The following is a 20,992-nucleotide window of genomic DNA, read 5'->3' as shown; positions in this document are numbered from 1 at the left end:
AAGTAGTTAGATTACCTGCAGGATAAATAATAATTCTAACTTCACATTTTGTAAATACATTTCCACAAGTTAAGTAATATGAATCTAATAATAAATGTTATGGGATATTGATTACATATCATATTTTTTTCCTTTTGAAAATGTAATAAAAGTGCAATGTTTACTCAGAGTTCAGACCCAGACTGCCTTTAGACACTTCCTGTCTAAATTGCCATAGCAACTGAGTGCGACTCGGAGTGAGCATGCTTTTATGAAATAGTGATACTGGTCTTTATGATCATCAAAACTAAAATAACTACGTCGGTCTATTTTTCACTGGTCGAACTAGAAAAGGTAAAGTGCATTAGGTTGCTGCGAGAATTGAACATTTAGTTAGACATCCTCAAATAAAGATGCTTTAGAACGTGGTTATCCGTCCTCAACAAGCAGCAGGGTCGAGCACATTTTTCAACATGTTCTCCATGCTGTGCACTGGACCATATCTGTGCCACTGCGATGCTAATTTAAACCTCCCCTCTTCTCTTCTAATTAGTCTTCATAGCCACAGCGACCTGCATCCATCTCTCCAGGGAATTGTGGTCACAAATCTTCAACTGCAGTTCTCCACCAAATACACGCACAGAGAGAACACTGAATACTGGCTGCACACAGCGAAAAACAACAGATGGAAATGAAAGCTGCCTACGAGTTGTTGTTTTGTTGCCGGCACCGTTCCCAAAAGTGGGCTGAGATCTTGATGTGTGGAGGTTTCACATACACTCCAACACCTGACTATACTTGTACCGTTTAATGTGCAAAAATAGCTTGGAGAATAGAAGTCAAAGTATGTGAATTTTATTGGTCGAAAGGTGTTAAGGCACTTGAGGGTGTAAAGATTAGGATGTCTTGTTAACAGTGGATTCGACAATCAAGGAGAGTGTTGACATCTGCAGTTTCACTGAGAAATACATTTACATAGCCAGTAAAAATAGGATACCTAGAGTGATCCGATAACCCAGTAACTAGATTTGATTTGCTTTTAAACCAATTCTTTCAATTTTTAACCACATTAGCTGGCTCTTTTTTTGCTTAACCTTCCGTGTCAAAACCTGCACAGAAATCAGATTACTCACATGTGATGTAACTGTTTACATGACATTTCAATAATCTGAGTACTCCAGGAATGATCAGATATTTGGTGTGCATGGAAACATATCTGTCTCGCATTTCAGTACAGGTGTTTTCATTGCTCAAAAATGAGAGAAACATATATTCTAACTGTGAGCATGGTGACCTTTCCATAGAGCTGACCTGTAAGTTGGGTGGTGCCACAAGCTTGACTCCACAGAGATACAGATAGATTTAACTGAAAAACATTCCAGGCAAAGCAATAACTTTAATCATTTACGGCCTTTCCACTAGAAAAGTCTGAGCTCACATGTTAGATACCATATTATGTCAGTTCTCAATGGGCCTGTTTCCACTGGACATTTTCAGAGTCTATTGACAAGACAAGAGAGACTTTAAAATAATTTCACACTAAACGCTGACTTGATCTTGTGATAAATCGTCATATTTCTAGTGACGGTCACTTTTTACGTTGATCAGAAATACTTAGCAAACCAAAGCTAGCGCACGTTAGCAACAGTGGTTTCCTGTTTATCGACACGGGGCACTCATGTCAAGACCCGTAATATTAAATTCCCAGTGCATAATGCATTTAACACCAGCCAAACCCAATGCGCTACATAAAGACACATTAAATCACAGAGAAGTGAAACAAAAGCAGGAAAAAGCTGATAAACAAGAAGTAGTTTCTTGTTCACTCTTTCGTCTATTTGTGTGCGAATTGCTGAGATCGGCCTTATGACTAAAAGGAAAATTCAGGTACGATTTCGTTTTTAAGAACACATTTGTTGTGTTTGGGTGATGCAGCAGGCTCTGAGCATGGAGACGCACTCGAAAGTAAACCGGTTGACGGATAAGGGCCATTTGAAACATGGCTAATTCCTGTCAATTTGGGATTTACACTAAACCAACCTATCCATCGCAGTCCAGTTAAGCCCTGTTGGATAGAAATACACATACAGATAGTTTTCTGTCATTTGGCCACTAAATCATGACCAAAAATGAAGAAATGTGATAATCCAGTACTTTTGAAGGTCCTGTACTTTACACAACCACGCCTGAGTACGTCTGTATATCTCGTCCCACGTTGCCATTTTGAAATAATCCAGAGAGTCTTTTCAAATCCATGGACCTTCACTAGACTCATTATTCTGACCATTAAACAGCTCAAACTACCTTCACTAAACACAGCTAAGCAACAAACGCTCTTGTCTTTTTCGCCTGATTTCAAACGGTTTCACTTCACTTCACCGATCCTTCACCCGCACGGAACCATCACGCCTCAGATAAGCGTAACTCGTCTCCATCAGGACCACACTTCACTTCAGACATCACTCTTTAGTCTTCTCTGCCGCTGTCTGATGGCAAACTGTCACACTCTCATCTGGAGGCTTGTCTTAGATGTTTAGTTTCCACAGCGACCACGAGAATGATGTCTACTGTCACAGCGTTCTTCTGCTGTCACGGCTGAGATATCCACGCCGAGCGCGCTGATGGATTTGTGATAAACCGACTTCATGAACCAAGTCAGCCTCTCTATCTTCCTCACATAATTTAACTTCAGGTTGAGTTCTTTTCGAGCTGAGGAACTTGTGGTAAAAAATTTAATTGTAATTTGTTTGAGAATTTCAATTAGATTTATATATATATATATATATATATATATATATATATATATATATATATATATATATATATATTTTTAATCATACGGAACACAATTACATTTGAGACAGTTTGGTGATTAGAGAGGATTCTATTACCTAGATAATTACAGCCTTGATCATTTCAGCGATTTTATTGTGATAAATTGTGCAGCCCTTCTTCAAATCCTATTGTTTTCTTGCCAGTTATAGTGTATTCATAATTGTTGCGTTTTAGGTTTAAATTTGACTTTTAGATCCCTGTTTACTATTTTATCATTGCAAAAGTCAGTTGTAGTAACCAAAATGAAATACAAGAAGGCATGTTTTCACAGAAGCTTCAACAATTGTTCTATATTTTTAAGACAAGGAAAGAACAAGGACAAGTATCATTAAAAATAAGCACCACTTTTGACGGCGTTTTCATAGACAGATTATAGTGACTGATCGCCTCCATTTTGATCTAACTCACTTCTCGCTGCTGAAGTGTCTGTCAGCTGACAGACGGCTGTTCCTGTCCAAGTGCCAGCGTCGAGTTAATGACAACTTACAGAGAAATCAATCCTATAATAAAATGTACTTTGGTAAGAGCTGTGAGCAAACAGCTGAAGTATCTGCGCATTTATACGTGCGTAAACAAAAGTCAGAAATAGTATATGGCAGATGATGAAAAACAGTTTGGGAGCTTAATTATCTGTGATCACGCACAGATCGTACTAGAATATATGCAGAAACTTTGTCTGCAAGCCTAAGGAACATGACTAGTGTGCTGAATTGAAGTGAAAAGCGTTGGAGTTGTTAATGTGTCTGTATCTTAATGAACTATAACATAAATCTGTTTATAATAGAACACAAACAACATGTAGTAGATGCTGGAAATGCAAAATTCTGTTGGTTAAACTTTGAGGTAAGTATTTTCAGGTCAAGGCAGTGTCAACCATTGTTCATTCTTTTCAGACAATAGAATCCAGTCATGGAAGAAAATAATCTGTAAATTATTCATTTTTGTTGAAATTGCTGCCCATCTTTACTTGTGTAACGTCTGCGTGACTTGCATTTAAAATCATGTAATTAGATATTTCTCACACATTTGAGACTTCTCTATTCTCTATTACCAGTATAGTTGCACGTATGACACACAGTTTGAACACCATGATAGTCACGGCTAAAGTAAAAGTAATAGTTGCAATAAATAAGGTGACATAAAATGAGAATACGGCAGATTATCTGTGGGTTTCAGAGTGATGAAATATTAGCATCTCTCACATGATAAGTACCAATGCAAACTCAATATGATATCTTTGGAATGGCCTCAAAAGTACATCTATAAACAGGAAGTGGAAACCCGTGAATAGCTGCTTTCTGGAAGTGATTGGTGGTGACTGCGGCAGCAACAATGAATCGACTGATCATGACTAGTGACTATAAAATATAATCTTAGTCGTAATTTAATTGTCATAATCATTATCTGAACTGTACAGATTCTAAAATACATAAAAAAGATATAACATTATTTAATCAAAATGTCAAAAAATAATGTTCAACTCTCTAGAAGCCTTCAGTCACCATCTTTCAACCTTTATTTGTTTGACTTGAAAACAGTTATTTCTATTGTACTATGAGATTTTTAAAAAACATTTCCCCAGGCTCCAGTCACCCGCGACCCCGAAAGGGAACAAGCGGTAGAAAATGGATGGATGGATGGATTTAAAAATCTCAATGAACAATTGAAATAACTGTTTTCAAGTAGGCTAATTAAAAAAATATTGTCTGATTCTTTGACTACTAAAACAACTGTTAATTGCAGCTAAAATATCCAGTACCAAAGACAAAATTAATATACAATATACACCTATACCTCTCTTGTTTTTGGGAATCGAACTTGTTGTGGACAACTGGGCTCGTTGTTGCCCATGACAACACACCAGCATCATCACTTTTGCTGGAATCCCTTAAAGATTCCGAATGTACAGTATGTCCCTCCGCTTGTGTCAGCTGAGGTTAGTGCAGTGTACAACCCCTCTGGATCTATACGTGAGAGCGGTTCCCTTGACGACAGCAGATACGGCCTTTCTCCGAGCGCCTGGATGATGAATGCTCTGCCTGTGCCGTGAAATAAAGTCCTGTAGATCAATGCATGCTTTGTGAGAGATCTCTTCATTAGCTCGTTGGGTGCAGTCAGCGGTGGGATTTCGCCGGATGTTACAGTAAATGATGTTAGCGCGACCCACTAGAGGTGCGCCGCGTGTCCGTTTGCTGAAGATAGAGCCTTTTTTCTCCTTCCTTTTTGCAAGTCTCGGTACAATAGGACTCTCAGGGGAGGGAGTGAAGACAAGTGGAAGGAGATGGGAGCTATTTTTAGAGTCGGCGAGGTTCGAGATGCCGAGGTGCACAAGCTAATGAGAAGAGGTGTGCAGGAAAGAACGTGCGCCGTGAAGAGACAGGCAGGCGGTTAAAAAGTCCATGTTGTGCCAATCACTGTGCGTTCTGCTTTGAAAATTGATTAAAAAAAGTCACTCACCCTGAAACCACATTTTAGTTGGTAAGCTGTGCAAATCCACCGTTAGCCCAAATCCAACTTGTGTTACTACTGTGGATAATAGCTTTATTTATGAGGGCCCTATGCAAGATGCTCTGTGGGGATTGAGAATTTCCCAAATCATCCACATTCATGCCGCAACCAATTTCACAAGCAAGGCTGAAGGCAAAAGAATGGCACAAATACACACAAACCTAGCATGATTAAGAGCACATTTCAATGATTCTGCCGTTGCTATTAGATAACACCTTAAGGGCTGAACCTAAAATTGGCTTTTTGAAACTTTTAGCCATGTAGTGTTTTGTTGCGTTCACATATAAGTTTAAATAATGTCTCAAAATGCTCTTTTTCAAGCTGTAAATGTCATGAGATGGCCATGGTCCCTTTCATTTCTGTCACCAGATCATTTCATACTTCAATAGTCTTTCCACTAGCTTAGAGCGCTTCCCCTGCATGATCCTCTTGTCAGGGAGTCAATTTCAAATCCTCATTGAGTCCGGGTTCAAGTCTTTTAGAACTATTCTGAATAAAGTCCAGCCCATTTCAGAACTCACCACTACTAACTGTGTTCACGAGTCCTGCTGTGAATTCTCATCACTTTAAACCAACTTTAAAGCATCATTTAGAACTTGGAGGCAGTATGAGGACAAGCTTGTCAAGTCCCACTCAAGAGTCCCACTTTCTCCACAAGTTTGAGATCAAGTCCCAAGTCATCAGTCATTATGTCTGAATCCTGGACGTGACCTGAAAAATAAGTGCTGAAGCCTGAAGTCCTTTACTTTCTACTGAACTATTTCACGTTCCTGTTTGTTTGTTCTGTCCCAGGGTACCAGGGCCCCACGTGTGAGCAGAAAGTGGACCCCTGTGCCTCCGGTCCGTGCCACAACAATGGGACGTGTTACCCCCAGGGGCCCGGGCCTCTGGGCTTCGGCTGCAGCTGCCCCGCCGGCTTCACGGGGCCCACATGTGCTCAGCTGGTGGACTTCTGCGCACTCAACCCCTGCGCCCATGGGGTCTGCCGCAGTGTGGGCAACAGCTACAGGTGCCTCTGCATCCCAGGTATGGAGTAAATCTGTTTGTGTGCAGGGTTCCAAGTCCGTTTGGACACGGTGTAAAATGCACATCTTGTCAAACTTGAATGCACAACACCACATTTCACCTTAATCAAACTGAAAGTTACAAAAGTTGACTTTGAGCTGTGAATCTGGTGTGGAATACAAGTTTTTTTTCTTGTAAAAAGTACATTTAGTTTTTACCCAATAGAGTATATTTACAAGAAAGGCAAGGAACAAGTTAGGGTTGCTTTAATATTTAGACAGATTATTGATGGAAAAAAAAACAGGAACTGTTGGTTTACAAATCGACAAATGTGATATAGTCCATAACACCGTGTATACTATTCAACAACTCTTGATCTACACCTGGTAATAACAAACGTACACATTTTAGTTGTATTTAATGGAGCACATTTATACGCATAGCACTTAATTCAGAAAGTCCCAGGATTTGTTTAAGTGTTGCATAGGGACCGATTTGCCAGCTTCACATCCCAGAGCACAGACTAGTTAATAAAAAAGGTGTTTTCTTCCTCTGGGTGGTGTTGCTGTGCATGCCGATGCCTCTGTGATCAAATCAATTGAGTGTAATGACGACTTGTCATTATGTTACATTTCTGCAGTGCGGGATACATGGCTCTCGGCGGGGCCCATAAACATGACGTGACACTGCTGGTCCTAAGCACATGTTTCACACTGTCACACTAGATCTGCCTCTTCTCAGATCCTGTTCCACACGCTTCTCTGTGCATATTTAATTCAAACTATAGCTCTGACCCCCTTGCGGTTGTAAATCTGCATATTTTATCACTTTGGAAATCTATTTCATTGGCGTTACGAAGCCTCTGCAGAGACACGGCTGTTGAGCATATTGTCCCTGTGTGGGAACGAGGGCAGCATATTCAAATATGACTAATATAATTCACCTTATAATATAATTATAACGTAAAGGCCAATAACACAGTTGTTATTGCGATCTCCAGCGTAACGGACCCAAAGTTTGCATTTATATATTTGAATTCTTGTCCTATCATGTCCCTTTGTCCTTCTCCATCTTCATCGTCCCGTTGTTTACCTCACCTCATTTCCCTCTCCTCGTATGTTGTCTGTTGCCATGGCGAGGTAATTGCCCAATGCGCGTGTTTGTGTGTGTGTGTAGCTTTAATCAATTCTCTGCTGTGTCTCTGCTGCTTGGGCAGATGCTCCCCTCCAATCCAATGTCTCTGCACGGACAGTCCTGTCTAATGGGACCGCCGAATATTGGAGGTGTGCAATTAGCAACACAGACGTAATAAATGAAGACACACACACACACACACACACACACACACTGCTGTAGTCCAAATCTGACCTTTTCTCTTGCTCATCAGAATGCAGTGACTGTCTGAGGAGGAGCGTCTGCTCTATCCCACCGTGTTAGTAAGAAATGCCCCCCATAGGTTCACTTATTACACCTCTAGTTGTCTATAATCCAGTGAAGATTAAAGCTAGTCCCCCAGAAGCGTGCAATCACCAAGGTACTGTCCACAAAATACAATGTTTGACTAAAGGTTTTATTCATGTAATTATTTCATATTGATTGCCAAGATGAATTAAAGATTTTAAGTAAACAAACTAAACTTTTTATGTTCAAGTAACATAAAATATTTAGGTGGAAATTAATAAGTAAGAAGATGGATCAATATCAATTTAAGGATAGAAATCCTTAAAAACGTAAGGAATAGGCTTGATACTCGATACTGATTTTGATACCACAAGGATAATTTAATTCAATTCAATTCAATTTAAAAAACAACCACATTTTTTTAGACAATAGCCACTTTAACACAAACATAATAGTACTTTCTTTTTGCTGTGGTCTTATATTAATTCTGATAAAGCTCAATATCATTCTAAAAATGTTGTCCTGTGTATGGGATTTTTTCCTGGATCAATACTTGCTCAAAGGGTTGGATATGTTAGATATGGTAAGGTTATGTGCATTTAGTTTTGATACTAGTTTTGGAGTTGATATTTAGTATTAGATAAGTAAGTAAATAGTTGATTAATAAATAGATAAACTAATTGAATTTAAAGGTGCACTATGTAACTTTCCTTGTGTCCACCATCTGCTTGTCTCCATGGAGATGTTACTGTTTTGCCTGGAATGTTTTGCAGTATGTCATCTTTGGTCTGTTCCCACATTGAGAGGATTGTCATTTAAATTACACACAATACATTAAATACACTTGATCTACCAGGGCTCCTAATCCATAATTAAAAATAAATAAATACAATTAAATGAAATAACATAAAACAACAAACAAACAAACAAACCTAAAACACTCATAATAAAGTAAATAAATAAAAGGTGTAATAAATAAAAAGTGTAATAAATGAATAAAATGAAAAAATAAACAAACAAATAAAAATAAATACATAAACAAAAATAAATACATAAACAAAAATATGTCGGTGTAATCCCTCATTCGTCCAGGCGTGTTCCATAGTAGAAAAAGCTTCAGTTGTAGTCATCTGAGTCCAGTCTAACTGAGTCCAGATGACTACAACTGAAGCTTTTTCTACTATATAAACAAAAATAAATGCATAAACAAAAATAAATACATAAAATAAAATCCAGAGGACCACACGACTCACATGGTGTTCAAAGCTATAGAATACAAGTGGCTCTTAAAGATGAGACTTAAAAATATATTTAAAAACTGAAAATCAGTCAGCCTTTCTGATGTTCAGTGGAAGCGCCTTCCAGAGTCTTGGAACAGCCACTGAACAATCCTGACCTTAAAGGTTGAATGGACGATTTTTTTGGCCCAAATCTGAGTCTTATTTCCTCGTGGCGTTGACTGCCGATTAGTCCTGCCACGTATCAATCATAAAACGCACCTACTGCTCACCTGAAGCCGCGTGTGGCTCGTCCCCCGAGAGCAGCACGGTTCCGCGTGTCTAAGCGCATTGATCTATCATAATATAGTTCCCTCAGTGTACGGGACAAAATGGAGACGGAGAAAGACTGTTCGAGGTGACTCATAAGAGACGGAAATCTACGGGAGACGAGAGATGTGATGCGATCCGTTGCGCTGATAAACAAACGTACGTGTGTTGTATCAGTCCGCACGGGGAAGTGCGCATGTGCACTTCCACCTGAGTTCTCAAATCGCCGAAAAATCGTCCATACCGCCTTTAAGTTTACTTTGAGTCTTCGGAACGACAAGAATAGCTTGACATATTCAATCTGGAAGTGTACAGGTAACCAATGGAGGAATTGAAGAATGGGAGTTATAAAGAGATGCAGTAATTTGCTTTGGCAAGCTCTAGGTCAGTGCTTCTACTGTAGTTTGTTAGCATCTTGGAGCGCACTTTGCCACCTCTGACTCTTTCATGGAGCCTCTCACCCACAATGACAGGCCTCTGACCAAGTAAACCAAGTGAAAACATTGGTAATTGGAAAAAATATTGGCTGTATTTGACCTTATGTTGCTCAATGCCCAGTCTGTCTGACTTTGGAGCGTGCCCAGTAGTTGTCTTCTAGAGGGATTGGTCCTCCATCCGGCTGTAATCCGACGTACATGAGCGGTTGCCAGCCCCACTGCATGTCTATGGAAAAGCACTTGACATTTCAATGGCATTTCACAGAGGCGGCCCCCAGAGGCTGAAACCAGGATCCTCATTTATTCCCTGTCTTCTCCTCAAACACACACACGCACCAAGGCCCAGGGAGGGATTTGTAAAAAGAGTTGCAAAACGGCGGCATCCAACTGAGAACTTAAGTTGCTTCAAATGAGAGTGAAGCTGATGTGAGCAGATTGCACCTCCAGTCGTAAAGAGCCTCGGGAGATGATGGCCTTGGATGTTCGTGTACACACGTCATTGACAGTCAAAGCAGCACGTTTTAGGAGAGTTTTTGAAGGCCAAAATTTGCATGGATCCTTTCCAAGGGATGTTCTCAAAAGAAAAACAGGTACCATGCCAAGTGTCTTTGCTGCTCTGTTGTTAGCTTTGGACAGATGGTTAGGAAGCTAATAGTTGTCATGCATATTTTCTTGTTAAACTCTGTATAAGAATAACTGTTAAAAGGGACATATCATGCAAAGTCTGTAATGAGCTTTTAACCTTGTGAAAATGGAGTTTCCTCAGCATCACTTAATGCAAAGTTGTATTTTGATGCACGTTTGAGTAATCCTGTTTTGTCCTGCAACTGAGGCTCGGGTGCTCCAAAACATTTCAATGAAAATCTGCTCCTTGCTAAAGTAAAATGTCACTATGCGGTTTACAGTAAGCAAAATGTACCGTAAATCATAATCTACATGTGTTATAGTTACAAGGCTATTTATTTCAGGTGAAAGCTTCAAAGAGGATTGAACACATAGGCAAAGTTAAGTACGTAGCTAGGAAAAGTGAACAACAGTGCTACAGGTTCTTCAGAAAGGACAGGAGGACAGCCCTGAGGTGTGTTTTTATAGAGTGTATGTGTGTGAAGGGAAAGTGTATGTGTGTGAAGGGAAAGTGTATGTGTGTGAAGGGAAAGTGTATGTGTGTGAAGGGAAAGTGTATGTGTGTGAAGGGAAAGTGTTTGTGTGTGAAGGGAAAGTGTATGTGTGTGAAGGGAAAGTGTATGTGTGTGAAGGGAAAGTGTATGTGTGTGAAGGGAAAGTGTTTGTGTGTGAAGGGAAAGTGTATGTGTGTGAAGGGAAAGTGTATGTGTGTGAAGGGAAAGTGTATGTGTGTGAAGGGAAAGTGTTTGTGTGTGAAGGGAAAGTGTATGTGTGTGAAGGGAAAGTGCATGTGTGTGAAGAGAAAGTGTATGTGTGTGAAGGGAAAGTGCATGTGTGTGAAGGGAAAGTGTATGTGTGTGAAGGGAAAGTGTTTGTGTGTGAAGGGAAAGTGTTTGTGTGTGAAGGGAAAGTGTTTGTGTGTGAAGGGAAAGTGTATGTGTGTGAAGGGAAAGTGTATGTGTGTGAAGGGAAAGTGTTTGTGTGTGAAGGGAAAGTGTATGTGTGTGAAGGGAAAGTGTATGTGTGTGAAGGAAAAGTGCATGTGTGTGAAGGGAAAGTGTATGTGTGTGAAGGGAAAGTGTTTGTGTGTGAAGGGAAAGTGTATGTGTGTGAAGGGAAAGTGTATGTGTGTGAAGGGAAAGTGCATGTGTGTGAAGGGAAAGTGTATGTGTGTGAAGGGAAAGTGTTTGTGTGTGAAGGGAAAGTGTTTGTGTGTGAAGGGAAAGTGTATGTGTGTGAAGGGAAAGTGTATGTGTGTGAAGGGAAAGTGTATGTGTGTGAAGGGAAAGTGTATGTGTGTGAAGGGAAAGTGTTTGTGTGTGAAGGGAAAGTGTATGTGTGTGAAGGGAAAGTGTATGTGTGTGAAGGGAAAGTGTATGTGTGTGAAGGGAAAGTGCATGTGTGTGAAGGGAAAGTGTATGTGTGTGAAGGGAAAGTGTTTGTGTGTGAAGGGAAAGTGCATGTGTGTGAAGGGAAAGTGCATGTGTGTGAAGGGAAAGTGCATGTGTGTGAAGGGAAAGTGTTTGTGTGTGAAGGGAAAGTGTATGTGTGTGAAGGGAAAGTGTTTGTGTGTGAAGGGAAAGTGTTTGTGTGTGAAGGGAAAGTGTTTGTGTGTGAAGGGAAAGTGCATGTGTGTGAAGGGAAAGTGCATGTGTGTGAAGGGAAAGTGCATGTGTGTGAAGGGAAAGTGCATGTGTGTGAAGGGAAAGTGTATGTGTGTGAAGGGAAAGTGTTTGTGTGTGAAGGGAAAGTGTATGTGTGTGAAGGGAAAGTGTATGTGTGTGAAGGGAAAGTGCATGTGTGTGAAGGGAAAGTGTATGTGTGTGAAGGGAAAGTGTTTGTGTGTGAAGGGAAAGTGTTTGTGTGTGAAGGGAAAGTGTTTGTGTGTGAAGGGAAAGTGTTTGTGTGTGAAGGGAAAGTGTATGTGTGTGAAGGGAAAGTGTATGTGTGTGAAGGGAAAGTGTATGTGTGTGAAGGGAAAGTGTTTGTGTGTGAAGGGAAAGTGTTTGTGTGTGAAGGGAAAGTGTTTGTGTGTGAAGGGAAAGTGTATGTGTGTGAAGGGAAAGTGTTTGTGTGTGAAGGGAAAGTGTTTGTGTGTGAAGGGAAAGTGTATGTGTGTGAAGGGAAAGTGTATGTGTGTGAAGGGAAAGTGTATGTGTGTGAAGGGAAAGTGTATGTGTGTGAAGGGAAAGTGTATGTGTGTGAAGGGAAAGTGTATGTGTGTGAAGGGAAAGTGTATGTGTGTGAAGGGAAAGTGTATGTGTGTGAAGGGAAAGTGTATGTGTGTGAAGGAAAGCCTTCTGGTCAGCATAGTGTTTTATATATAATATCTTCTTTGCTGAGCCACAGGAACTCACAGTCCTGGCCTTGAAAGTGTATTCCATTGTACTGTATGTGTGTACATCTTACTGTTATTTAACCGTCAGAGCATTAGTACATCGAGATACAGTATAAGTGTAATAGTGTAATAAGTGTAATGTGCATTGCTAAATAGTAATCATTTATAAGTTCAATACTAAGTACCTTTAAGAACATACTTCTAGTACTTTTATACCCGGTCATATTACTGAGCCTGACTGTTTTACAGTTACTGGCGGGTTGTCGCAACAGGAATATTTTGACTTGACGAACACATCTGAAATTGATCAGTTCATGAATTACAGCTAAAATTTAGTGATGATGAAGGTGTTTGTTTGAGGGGTTTCTTTAGGTTGAGATAAGGTTAGGTAAGTTAGTATTTGAATTGGTTAAAATAAACCACAGCATGATTCTCTGCTTTAAAACAATCTTTTTTGTTGGTCCACAACCATAAATTTGATGTGTGTTGCTGGTTTGTTTTCTGGCTTGTAAAATATGTTAATTCAGATAACATATAACAATATTTAAATGTTTTAATGCCTACTCATGCTTTCTTTCTCTCCTGCTACTTGTTGGATTTGAATAAAGCTAAAAAGATACCAGAACATCTTGTTTATTGTCAACACCAGCTCAAGGGTCGCTTTATTTTCCTCCTGATGGAAAAATCTCCTTTGGAGCAAGGGTCAGCTTCAAACATACACACAAACAAATACAAATGTCTTTCACGCTTAATTTCAACAATACAGACTTACAGTAAGTACCACAAAACACACACTAGTCTTATTAAATCACCCAAGGCCATATATTTATATAAAGTATATCTAACTATTCTATAAATGCCCCCTATGTAAGGCTAAGCACGAACAACATGTCAATCCTCTAAAATAAAAAGCAGCCCTGAAATGTCTGCCAATACCAAATCAGCATTTTCCTGTGGCTGAATCCACTCGCGAAAGTCGTGTTTGACAGATTTGGGTCATGTTGTTTACTCACACTTTTTGTTGAACAGAAGGAAACAGAAGATGCAACACTCGTTTGGTGTTCAGGCTCCACTTCCAGGCAGCAGACGTGTGCATCAGTACACAGCTGCCATCCTATGGAAACACAGAGCACTGCATTAGATCCTGTTACTGGAGACAGTTGGTTTCTTCATAAGCCTCTGAAATAAACAAATTACATACCTTTTTTATTCAAATCAGCATATTTGCTTTTTAGCAGCTTATTCAAAGTGATATAGCAAGTTTTAGGTCATGAGTGGCTTGTGAAACTTCATTTAATCCTTTGCCAATATTTAAGTGTTATTTCTGTTATTATTATATTTATTAAGAGTATAAGAGTTTTTCTACAAGAGTTATCTGTTTTTTATTATTATACTTCTATGCCTACTCTGTGTTGCAACACTAGAATTTCCCCATTGTGTGGCAAATAAAGGCTTATCTTATCTTATAATATTTAGGCTTCACATTCACTGCTACTGGGGTAATAGTGGTGCAGTGAGTTAAGCGATCACCCACCCATCAGCCATCGTAGGGTCACTGGTTCAAACCTCACCAGAATGCATTCTGTCATTGTATTCCTCGATTCTCTTCTAATTGCAACACATCAGGCAATAAAATGTACCAACTCATCATGAGATTCATATAAATATTTGGATTTTGTTTTGCCCAGGCTACCACGGTTTGTACTGTGAGGAAGAGTACAATGAGTGTCTGTCTGCGCCCTGCCAGAACTACGCCACCTGCAGAGACCTCATCAACGCTTATGAATGTTTCTGCACCTCTCAGTTTGAAGGTAAGCTGTGCCTCAATAACTGGATTCATTTTCAGTACAACAGTTTAATGAGGCTGTTTGTGCTGTTGTTGTCGCTCTGCACAGGCCGACACTGTGAGATCTACAAAGACCCCTGTCTGAGGATGCGCTGTCAGAACGGTGGACGCTGTGACAGTACAGGGCTCAACGCTTCATGTATCTGTGCAGCTGGATACCATGGTGAGCGGGTCTTTGATTATGACTCATAACTCGGCTTGAGGTTCACACTGATGACTCTGACTTACCCAGTACTCTGAAATAATCATAGATGGCTCTCAAAAGGCTTGGTACACACAGTAAATTGGTTTTAAAAGATGGTTTTAATGTCAAATGGAATTATTTAAACATACACCGTGTAAAAATATATGAAAACTCATGACTCAGACTTCATTTCACTAGCGTTCATGCTGCGTTCCAGTTGTCCTCGGAGGTTTTGACATGTAAATTCTCACTGGAACAGCCTCTCATCTCTTCTTTGAAATTTGGTTCACATTTCAGAACCCAGTTTTTCTATCAGAGTTAGAAAATAACTCTGTACTTGTGTTATTTTCCCTTCAGTTTTTCTGTATAGTTTCTCTCTATTGTCCCTCCACTATCTGTGAACCTGCCATTGAGCCTCTGCAGTTAGAAATGCGCCGTCAGCAAAAGCAGAATTCACTTTGAGACGTTGATTCCTGGTTTTTATTATTCGTTTTGAGACATTATTGTACATAATACTACCGCTGAAACACAGAAACTTGTAAAAAACTGTAAAAAAAAATGTCTCTCCGAGTTCCAACAACTAGAACACAATTACTCTTATAAGCACGATGAAATACTCGCATTATTCTATATGGATTAATCCCACCCAACATGGACGCTACATGGACGCAACATGGACCCAACATGGACCCAGGCTTGAACAGTGAGGACTTGTGGCTTGTACTCAACAAATGATAACTTGTCTAGCCTTTATTTCAAGGACGTGCTTTTCCATAAGTCTAACCCTGTCTCTAATCAGGTGAAAAGTGTGAGATCGACATCAATGAGTGTGAGAGCAACCCCTGTCACCACGGCGGCTCTTGCATCGACCAATCGAACGGCTTCACCTGCCACTGTCCGCCTGGGTGGGTGGGGCCCAACTGCGAGATCCGTAAGTCCCCCCCGTGAGCAAGCATCTGTTCCTCCACGTCCTCAGCCAGATATGTGAACGGCTCTGTGTTTCATCAGATCTGCAGTGGAAGCCGGCGCACACTGATGACACGCTGACCAACATGCCGCGCCACTCCCTGTACATCATCATCGGGGCGCTGTGCGTGGCCTTCGTCCTCATGCTCATCATCCTCATCGTGGGCATCTGTCGCATCAGCCGCATCGAGTACCAGGGCTCCTCTCGCCACGCCTACCAGGAGTTCTACAACTGCCGCAGCATCGACAGCGAGTTCAGCAACGCCATCGCCAACATACGCCATGCCAGGTGAGTGCTGCGTCTATGCTGCGGTGTGTAGCACAAACAAACCAGATACAAGTGTCAAAGTGCCAAGGAACCGACTAATATCAGAACAGACATACGCACAATGGAAAAATAACCTCAGGACTCAACTTGGAAATGGAGAAATTAAAAAAAGCCAAAATGGGACAATTATTCTGGACTTAATATGCTCTTTTTATTTATTTTTTATGACATTGCCTTATTTTCTACTTTTACTCCTTTACTTACCTCATGTTCTCCCTGGTCCAACTCATTCTTTGTGGGTTTTTTGTTGTTGTTGTTGTTGTGTTGTACTTCTGTGGTTTCTGTTGTTCTATGTTGTAATAAAAAATTAAATAGCCAATAAATAAATAAAATCGTAATAGTAATCAAAGTGCAAAAAAAATATTTTATTCAAATTGCCAAGAACTTGTGAACCTAAGATTTAATTCTACTACCACTGACACAGAAGATCCCTGACTGTTGAAGCAGATCGTTTCCAGTTGTTTCTTCTGCTCACACAACCAAGTTTTACTCATGTCAGTTGTGAAGAACACGGCATGCTGGGTATAAACACTGTGCAAACGAAAGGAGAGAAATATAAAGCTTTAGAGAACTTTAAAACAAATTTGAAGAGTAAATAGGATTTAAGAAATGCTGAAGTGTATGTAAGAGTAGCATCAACACACAAACACCTACTTTTATCAACACAGCAAAATTCATGTTGTCAGCAGGGCCGGCCCAGCCTATAAGCGAACTAAGCAGCCGCGTAGGGCCCCGAGGCGTTAATAGGGCCCCCAATCTGGCAACCCGTCTTATGCGAAGTGCAAGCGCAGCGTGCACCACTAGTGTAGTAGCGCTGCTGGCGCGGCAGCGCACACAGCGGTAACATAACACACAAACCACATTTATTTGTAATGACAATCTGGCAACCAAGACACCAGACCTGCGCTGATTGGTCAACTTCATTGTGAGCGAGCAGAACGAGAGCAAAACATAAACACAACATAACGTGGTCCTCATGTCCAGAGGAATATATCCCCCCGATGCCGAAAAACGAAAGAAGAAACTTCTTGACGATGTAAAGGAACTGCAAACTCAACAACACTCTCCAGGTATTGAACTTCTCTTACAAAGAGACGGTTAATGCTGCTGTTTGAAACAACACGAGTCTGTCACGTTAGTTCGCTCAGGCTGGAGGCGACGAGAGCTCTGCCCCGCGCACAATGTGTCTGAATGAAAGATAATAAGCTTCACATTGACACCAGCCCGGTAGTGTGAGCTGCAGGTGAGGCCGGTGAGGGGCGTCTATGCCCCGGGTCACTAAGAGGCGGAGATCCGGTCCGGACGAGCGCCGTCTCGTCCAGAACCTCTGACGTGAGACTTTGGAGTGAACAGTGTGCGGCCCCTGTCCCGGGCCCCTGTCCCGGGCCCCTGTCCCGGGCCCCTGTCCCGGGCCCCTGTCCCGGGCCCCTGTGCAGCCTCAGTTAGAGATGAGCGGTTTGAGTTTGCGTCCCTCTCTCACATCACCATGTGTGAGGTCAATCGTGACTCGTGATGTCTGTTTTACTTTGACTTCTTAAAGTGCAATAAGAGGAACGTAAAGGTTTATGCACGTGAGGTCCATCAGCCAATCACATCGCAGCATTGTTTCATGCAGGAGTCCAGTGTGTGATGTTCTGATCAGAACAAACATTTATATTGTAATTCACTTTTAATAGAGCAATAAAACATTTACATTTATTTAAAAAGCATCATTAGACTATTTGTTATAAATTATAATAAATTGATAGTGAAAAATAACCAGACATATTATGATTACGTCTGTTATAGAATAATACTATATATTTTTATACAAAAGTGGCAAAGTTGCAGAAACACAGTCTCTTCACTATAGCGAGATTTGGACCTTCACTTCTCGTTCTGTTCATTCTCTGGGAATAATATGTTTGCACTGTTTTATCAGTGTTAATTGTTAATCAAGCAACGCTTATGCCTTTTGTTTAATTTAATATAACTTGTTTTGTCACTTTGGCAAGAAGGAACAGTTGGGAGCTGTAAAAGATAAATTAGTAAGGATAACTATTACTTTTACATTTTCAGTTAAAATGAATCAATTTGATCATAATTATTTTTCATAGCCAATATTGTATTGAGTAATTAAGTACACTAATGTATTAATAACTGGCTTTAGTCATTTTCTCCTGGCACAGTTTCATCACATCATCATTTTATAGCATTACAACCTCAACATTTTACTCTTACTTTAGCCGGCTGGACCACATTAAAATGCACCAGAATACACGAAAAAAGGTCTGAAAATCTCCCCCAGACCCCCCTGTTCATTCATTTAAACTGCTAATGTGGCTGTCGACCCTTAACGCCCCCAAATACGCCCAAAAACATATCTGGGACGTGTGTTATTTGTACAGGGAGTAGAGGTGATGTCAGCGGAATACCAAGTTGCATTGTGGGATTTAAGTTATCAATATTTGAGCTTGTGAGGTGCTGAGAATAAACTAACTGGCAAACGGATGCCCTGGAGTTTTGGTGCGCTTTGTTTGCGTCGAAGAAAGTTCCATATGTGAATTGTTCACTGACAATGGCAATAAAACTGATTCTGATGACGTGGTGAGGGGCCCCCAAAAATGTTTTCGCTTAGGGCCCCCTGAAGGCTTGGGCCGGCCCTGGTTGTCAGTGACATACACAGCTTTGGACGATTTTTCGGCGATTTGAGAACGCAGGCGGAAGTGCGCATGCGCACTCCCCCGTGTGGACTGATACAACACACACGTGCGTTTGTTTATTAGCGCGACGGATCGCATCGCATCTCTCGTCTCCCGTAGATTTCCGTCTTCTTCTGAGTCAACTTGAACTGTCTTTCTCCGTCTTCATTTTGTCCCGTACACTGAGGGAACTATATTATGATAGATCAATGCGCTTAGACACGCGGAAACGTGGGACGAGCCACACGCGGCTGAAGGTGAGCGATAGGTGCGCTTTATGATTGATACGTGGCAGGACTAATCGGCAGTCCACGCCACGAGAAAATAAGACTCAGATTTGGGCCAAAAAAATCGTCCATTCAACCTTTAAGTATTTGTTCATTTTAGCACCACAATCCCCATAGAGGAATAGTTGGACAGGAAGGAGTGACACTAACAGTGAGCTAGCACAGAGCCAGTTGGCATTCTGAAAGTGTTGAACAGTCACTTTCAGTTGAAGGTTTGAAGACCTGACAAAGTTTTGTCAGAGAGGCAAAAATGCATGCCCAGCTAGTGGCTCTAATAGCTGGTTCAAACTCCAAAATACATATCTCCCTGAGTCCCTGGGCAAAGAATAGAGAAAATCTATTTTCTGCGACTGATTAAAAATATTTGTTTTCATTTTTTAGATTTGGAAAGAAGTCTCGGCCTGCAATGTACGATGCGACGCCCATTGCTTATGAAGACTACAGTCCTGATGACAAGCCTTTGGTCACTCTCATTAAAACAAAGGATTTGTAAGCAAACAAACCACGACAAGTTTTAGAATGAAATACCTGCTGTATACACACACGCACACACACACACACACACTCACACTCACACTCACTCACACTCACACACACTCACACACTCACACTCACACACACACACACAGACAGACAAACACGCACACACATCTAGAATATAAAGCGTAGAATTTCTTACAAAAAAAACAAAACAAATAACTGCAAAACTGAATGTAAAATTTAATTTAAAAAAGTAGGTTGTAGTTTTAAGAGATCAAATCTGGAATTTGATACATCTATTTTCCTGTTTAAGGCTGTCTTGTAGCATTAGAAGAAGCAACCTTTCATTGAACATTGATGAGAAACAGGCAACATTAGCAGTAACTTAGAGACAACTTTTGTCTTTCCAGCCTTGTCTGTCCCAATGGGGTGGAGTTCAGACCACTTTTTAAGCCCACACTTGGCAGACACAGTGTTGTAGACATAGGTGCACTCCTATGAGGCACACAATGTATATTTTCTATATTCAGAAACTGCAGTAGGTTGCCTTACATTGTGCATGGTTACATTTGTTGTTCTACACATGATTTAAATCCTGTTTGTACTTTGGTTGTACTGTATGTTGGATAATAAGTTACTCTGCATTAGTCAAGATTGTGCCAAATATTTCTCTGGACCATACGTGGTTTTAGACTCAGACTGAATACCAACTTGTGATACAAATGACTCATAATTAAGCATTATTTTAAAACTACATGTTGTCTAGTTTGTTACAGTTATCAATGGTATAATGACTAGAAAAGAAAGTGGAGTAGGGCTACAGATTGTGTCTCTCAATATCAATAATAACAGCATAAGGAAAATAGAGTGGTTTTGATGTTCTTGCAATGTGCCAATTATAATATCATGAATTATATACTCTCAGAAGTTGAACTGTGAGAAGAAGAGACAAGAGGTAACATTGACCGCACCAATGTATACTCTATGTGCTTTTGTGTCAATGGAAAACTTTCAGTGTGCAGCGGTGTTGTTCTCCTCAAGATTAAGTTGTGATTTAATAAACCCAGCTAATCTTCCTGTTTTTCTCCCCCTCAATTTAATACATAATTCACATGACTATCTATTCCCTCTATTGAATGATGTAAACAATAAAAACTAATGAAAATCTGTTTGTTGTGTGCGTGAATGTTTTTTTCTGGATTGTTAATAGCCTTTATAATAGTTTTTAGACTCTGCTAAAAGTGTATTTTTAATTACACACAATATACATTATAAGGATCTTTATTAAGTCGGGATACAGTGGCCTAGCACCGAATCTGTGTTGTTGCTGATCAATATATAAGTAGAATCAACTGCTTGCTGGGTTTGAGATTACATCATAATTGATAAACCTTTATTGGAAATGTAGGGCAAGTAAAATTAGGTCAAGCTTATGAACATGCAGAAACGGAATCCGGTTTTCCCTTTAAAATATTCTGAAAATTCCATGTGTAATTGATGAGTGGACATTCTGACAAACTGTTCTTTTAAAGCTGCTGTCAAGTTG

At 40.4% G+C, this 20,992-nt stretch overlaps 1 protein-coding gene across 2 annotated transcripts in view; it reads left to right on the top strand.

Annotated features, from left to right (window-relative positions):
* The window catches only part of dner (delta/notch-like EGF repeat containing), an 86,161-nt gene extending 65,558 nt beyond the window's left edge, over nucleotides 1-20,603 (top strand). The window contains exons 8-14 of one of the 2 annotated variants that reach the window (XM_072461791.1): nucleotides 6,115-6,348; nucleotides 14,363-14,485; nucleotides 14,570-14,683; nucleotides 15,504-15,635; nucleotides 15,713-15,959; nucleotides 19,348-19,497; nucleotides 19,590-20,603. In XM_072461791.1, the coding sequence (XP_072317892.1) occupies nucleotides 6,115-6,348; nucleotides 14,363-14,485; nucleotides 14,570-14,683; nucleotides 15,504-15,635; nucleotides 15,713-15,959; nucleotides 19,348-19,459 (962 nt within the window). In that variant the 3' untranslated portion in view covers nucleotides 19,460-19,497; nucleotides 19,590-20,603. Of the gene's footprint in view, nucleotides 1-6,114; nucleotides 6,349-14,362; nucleotides 14,486-14,569; nucleotides 14,684-15,503; nucleotides 15,636-15,712; nucleotides 15,960-19,347; nucleotides 19,498-19,583 lie in introns of both variants that reach the window. The other variant, XM_072461792.1, reaches the window with a different exon arrangement.
* Nucleotides 20,604-20,992: the final 389 nt, after the last annotated feature.

This window comes from Eucyclogobius newberryi, unplaced genomic scaffold (genome assembly GCF_026437365.1).
Source record: "Eucyclogobius newberryi isolate DKJ021-1_F unplaced genomic scaffold, fEucNew1.0.hap1 SCAF_10, whole genome shotgun sequence".
NCBI lineage: Eukaryota > Metazoa > Chordata > Actinopteri > Gobiiformes > Gobiidae > Eucyclogobius > Eucyclogobius newberryi.
This window is presented reverse-complemented; position numbering and strand designations above follow the sequence as displayed.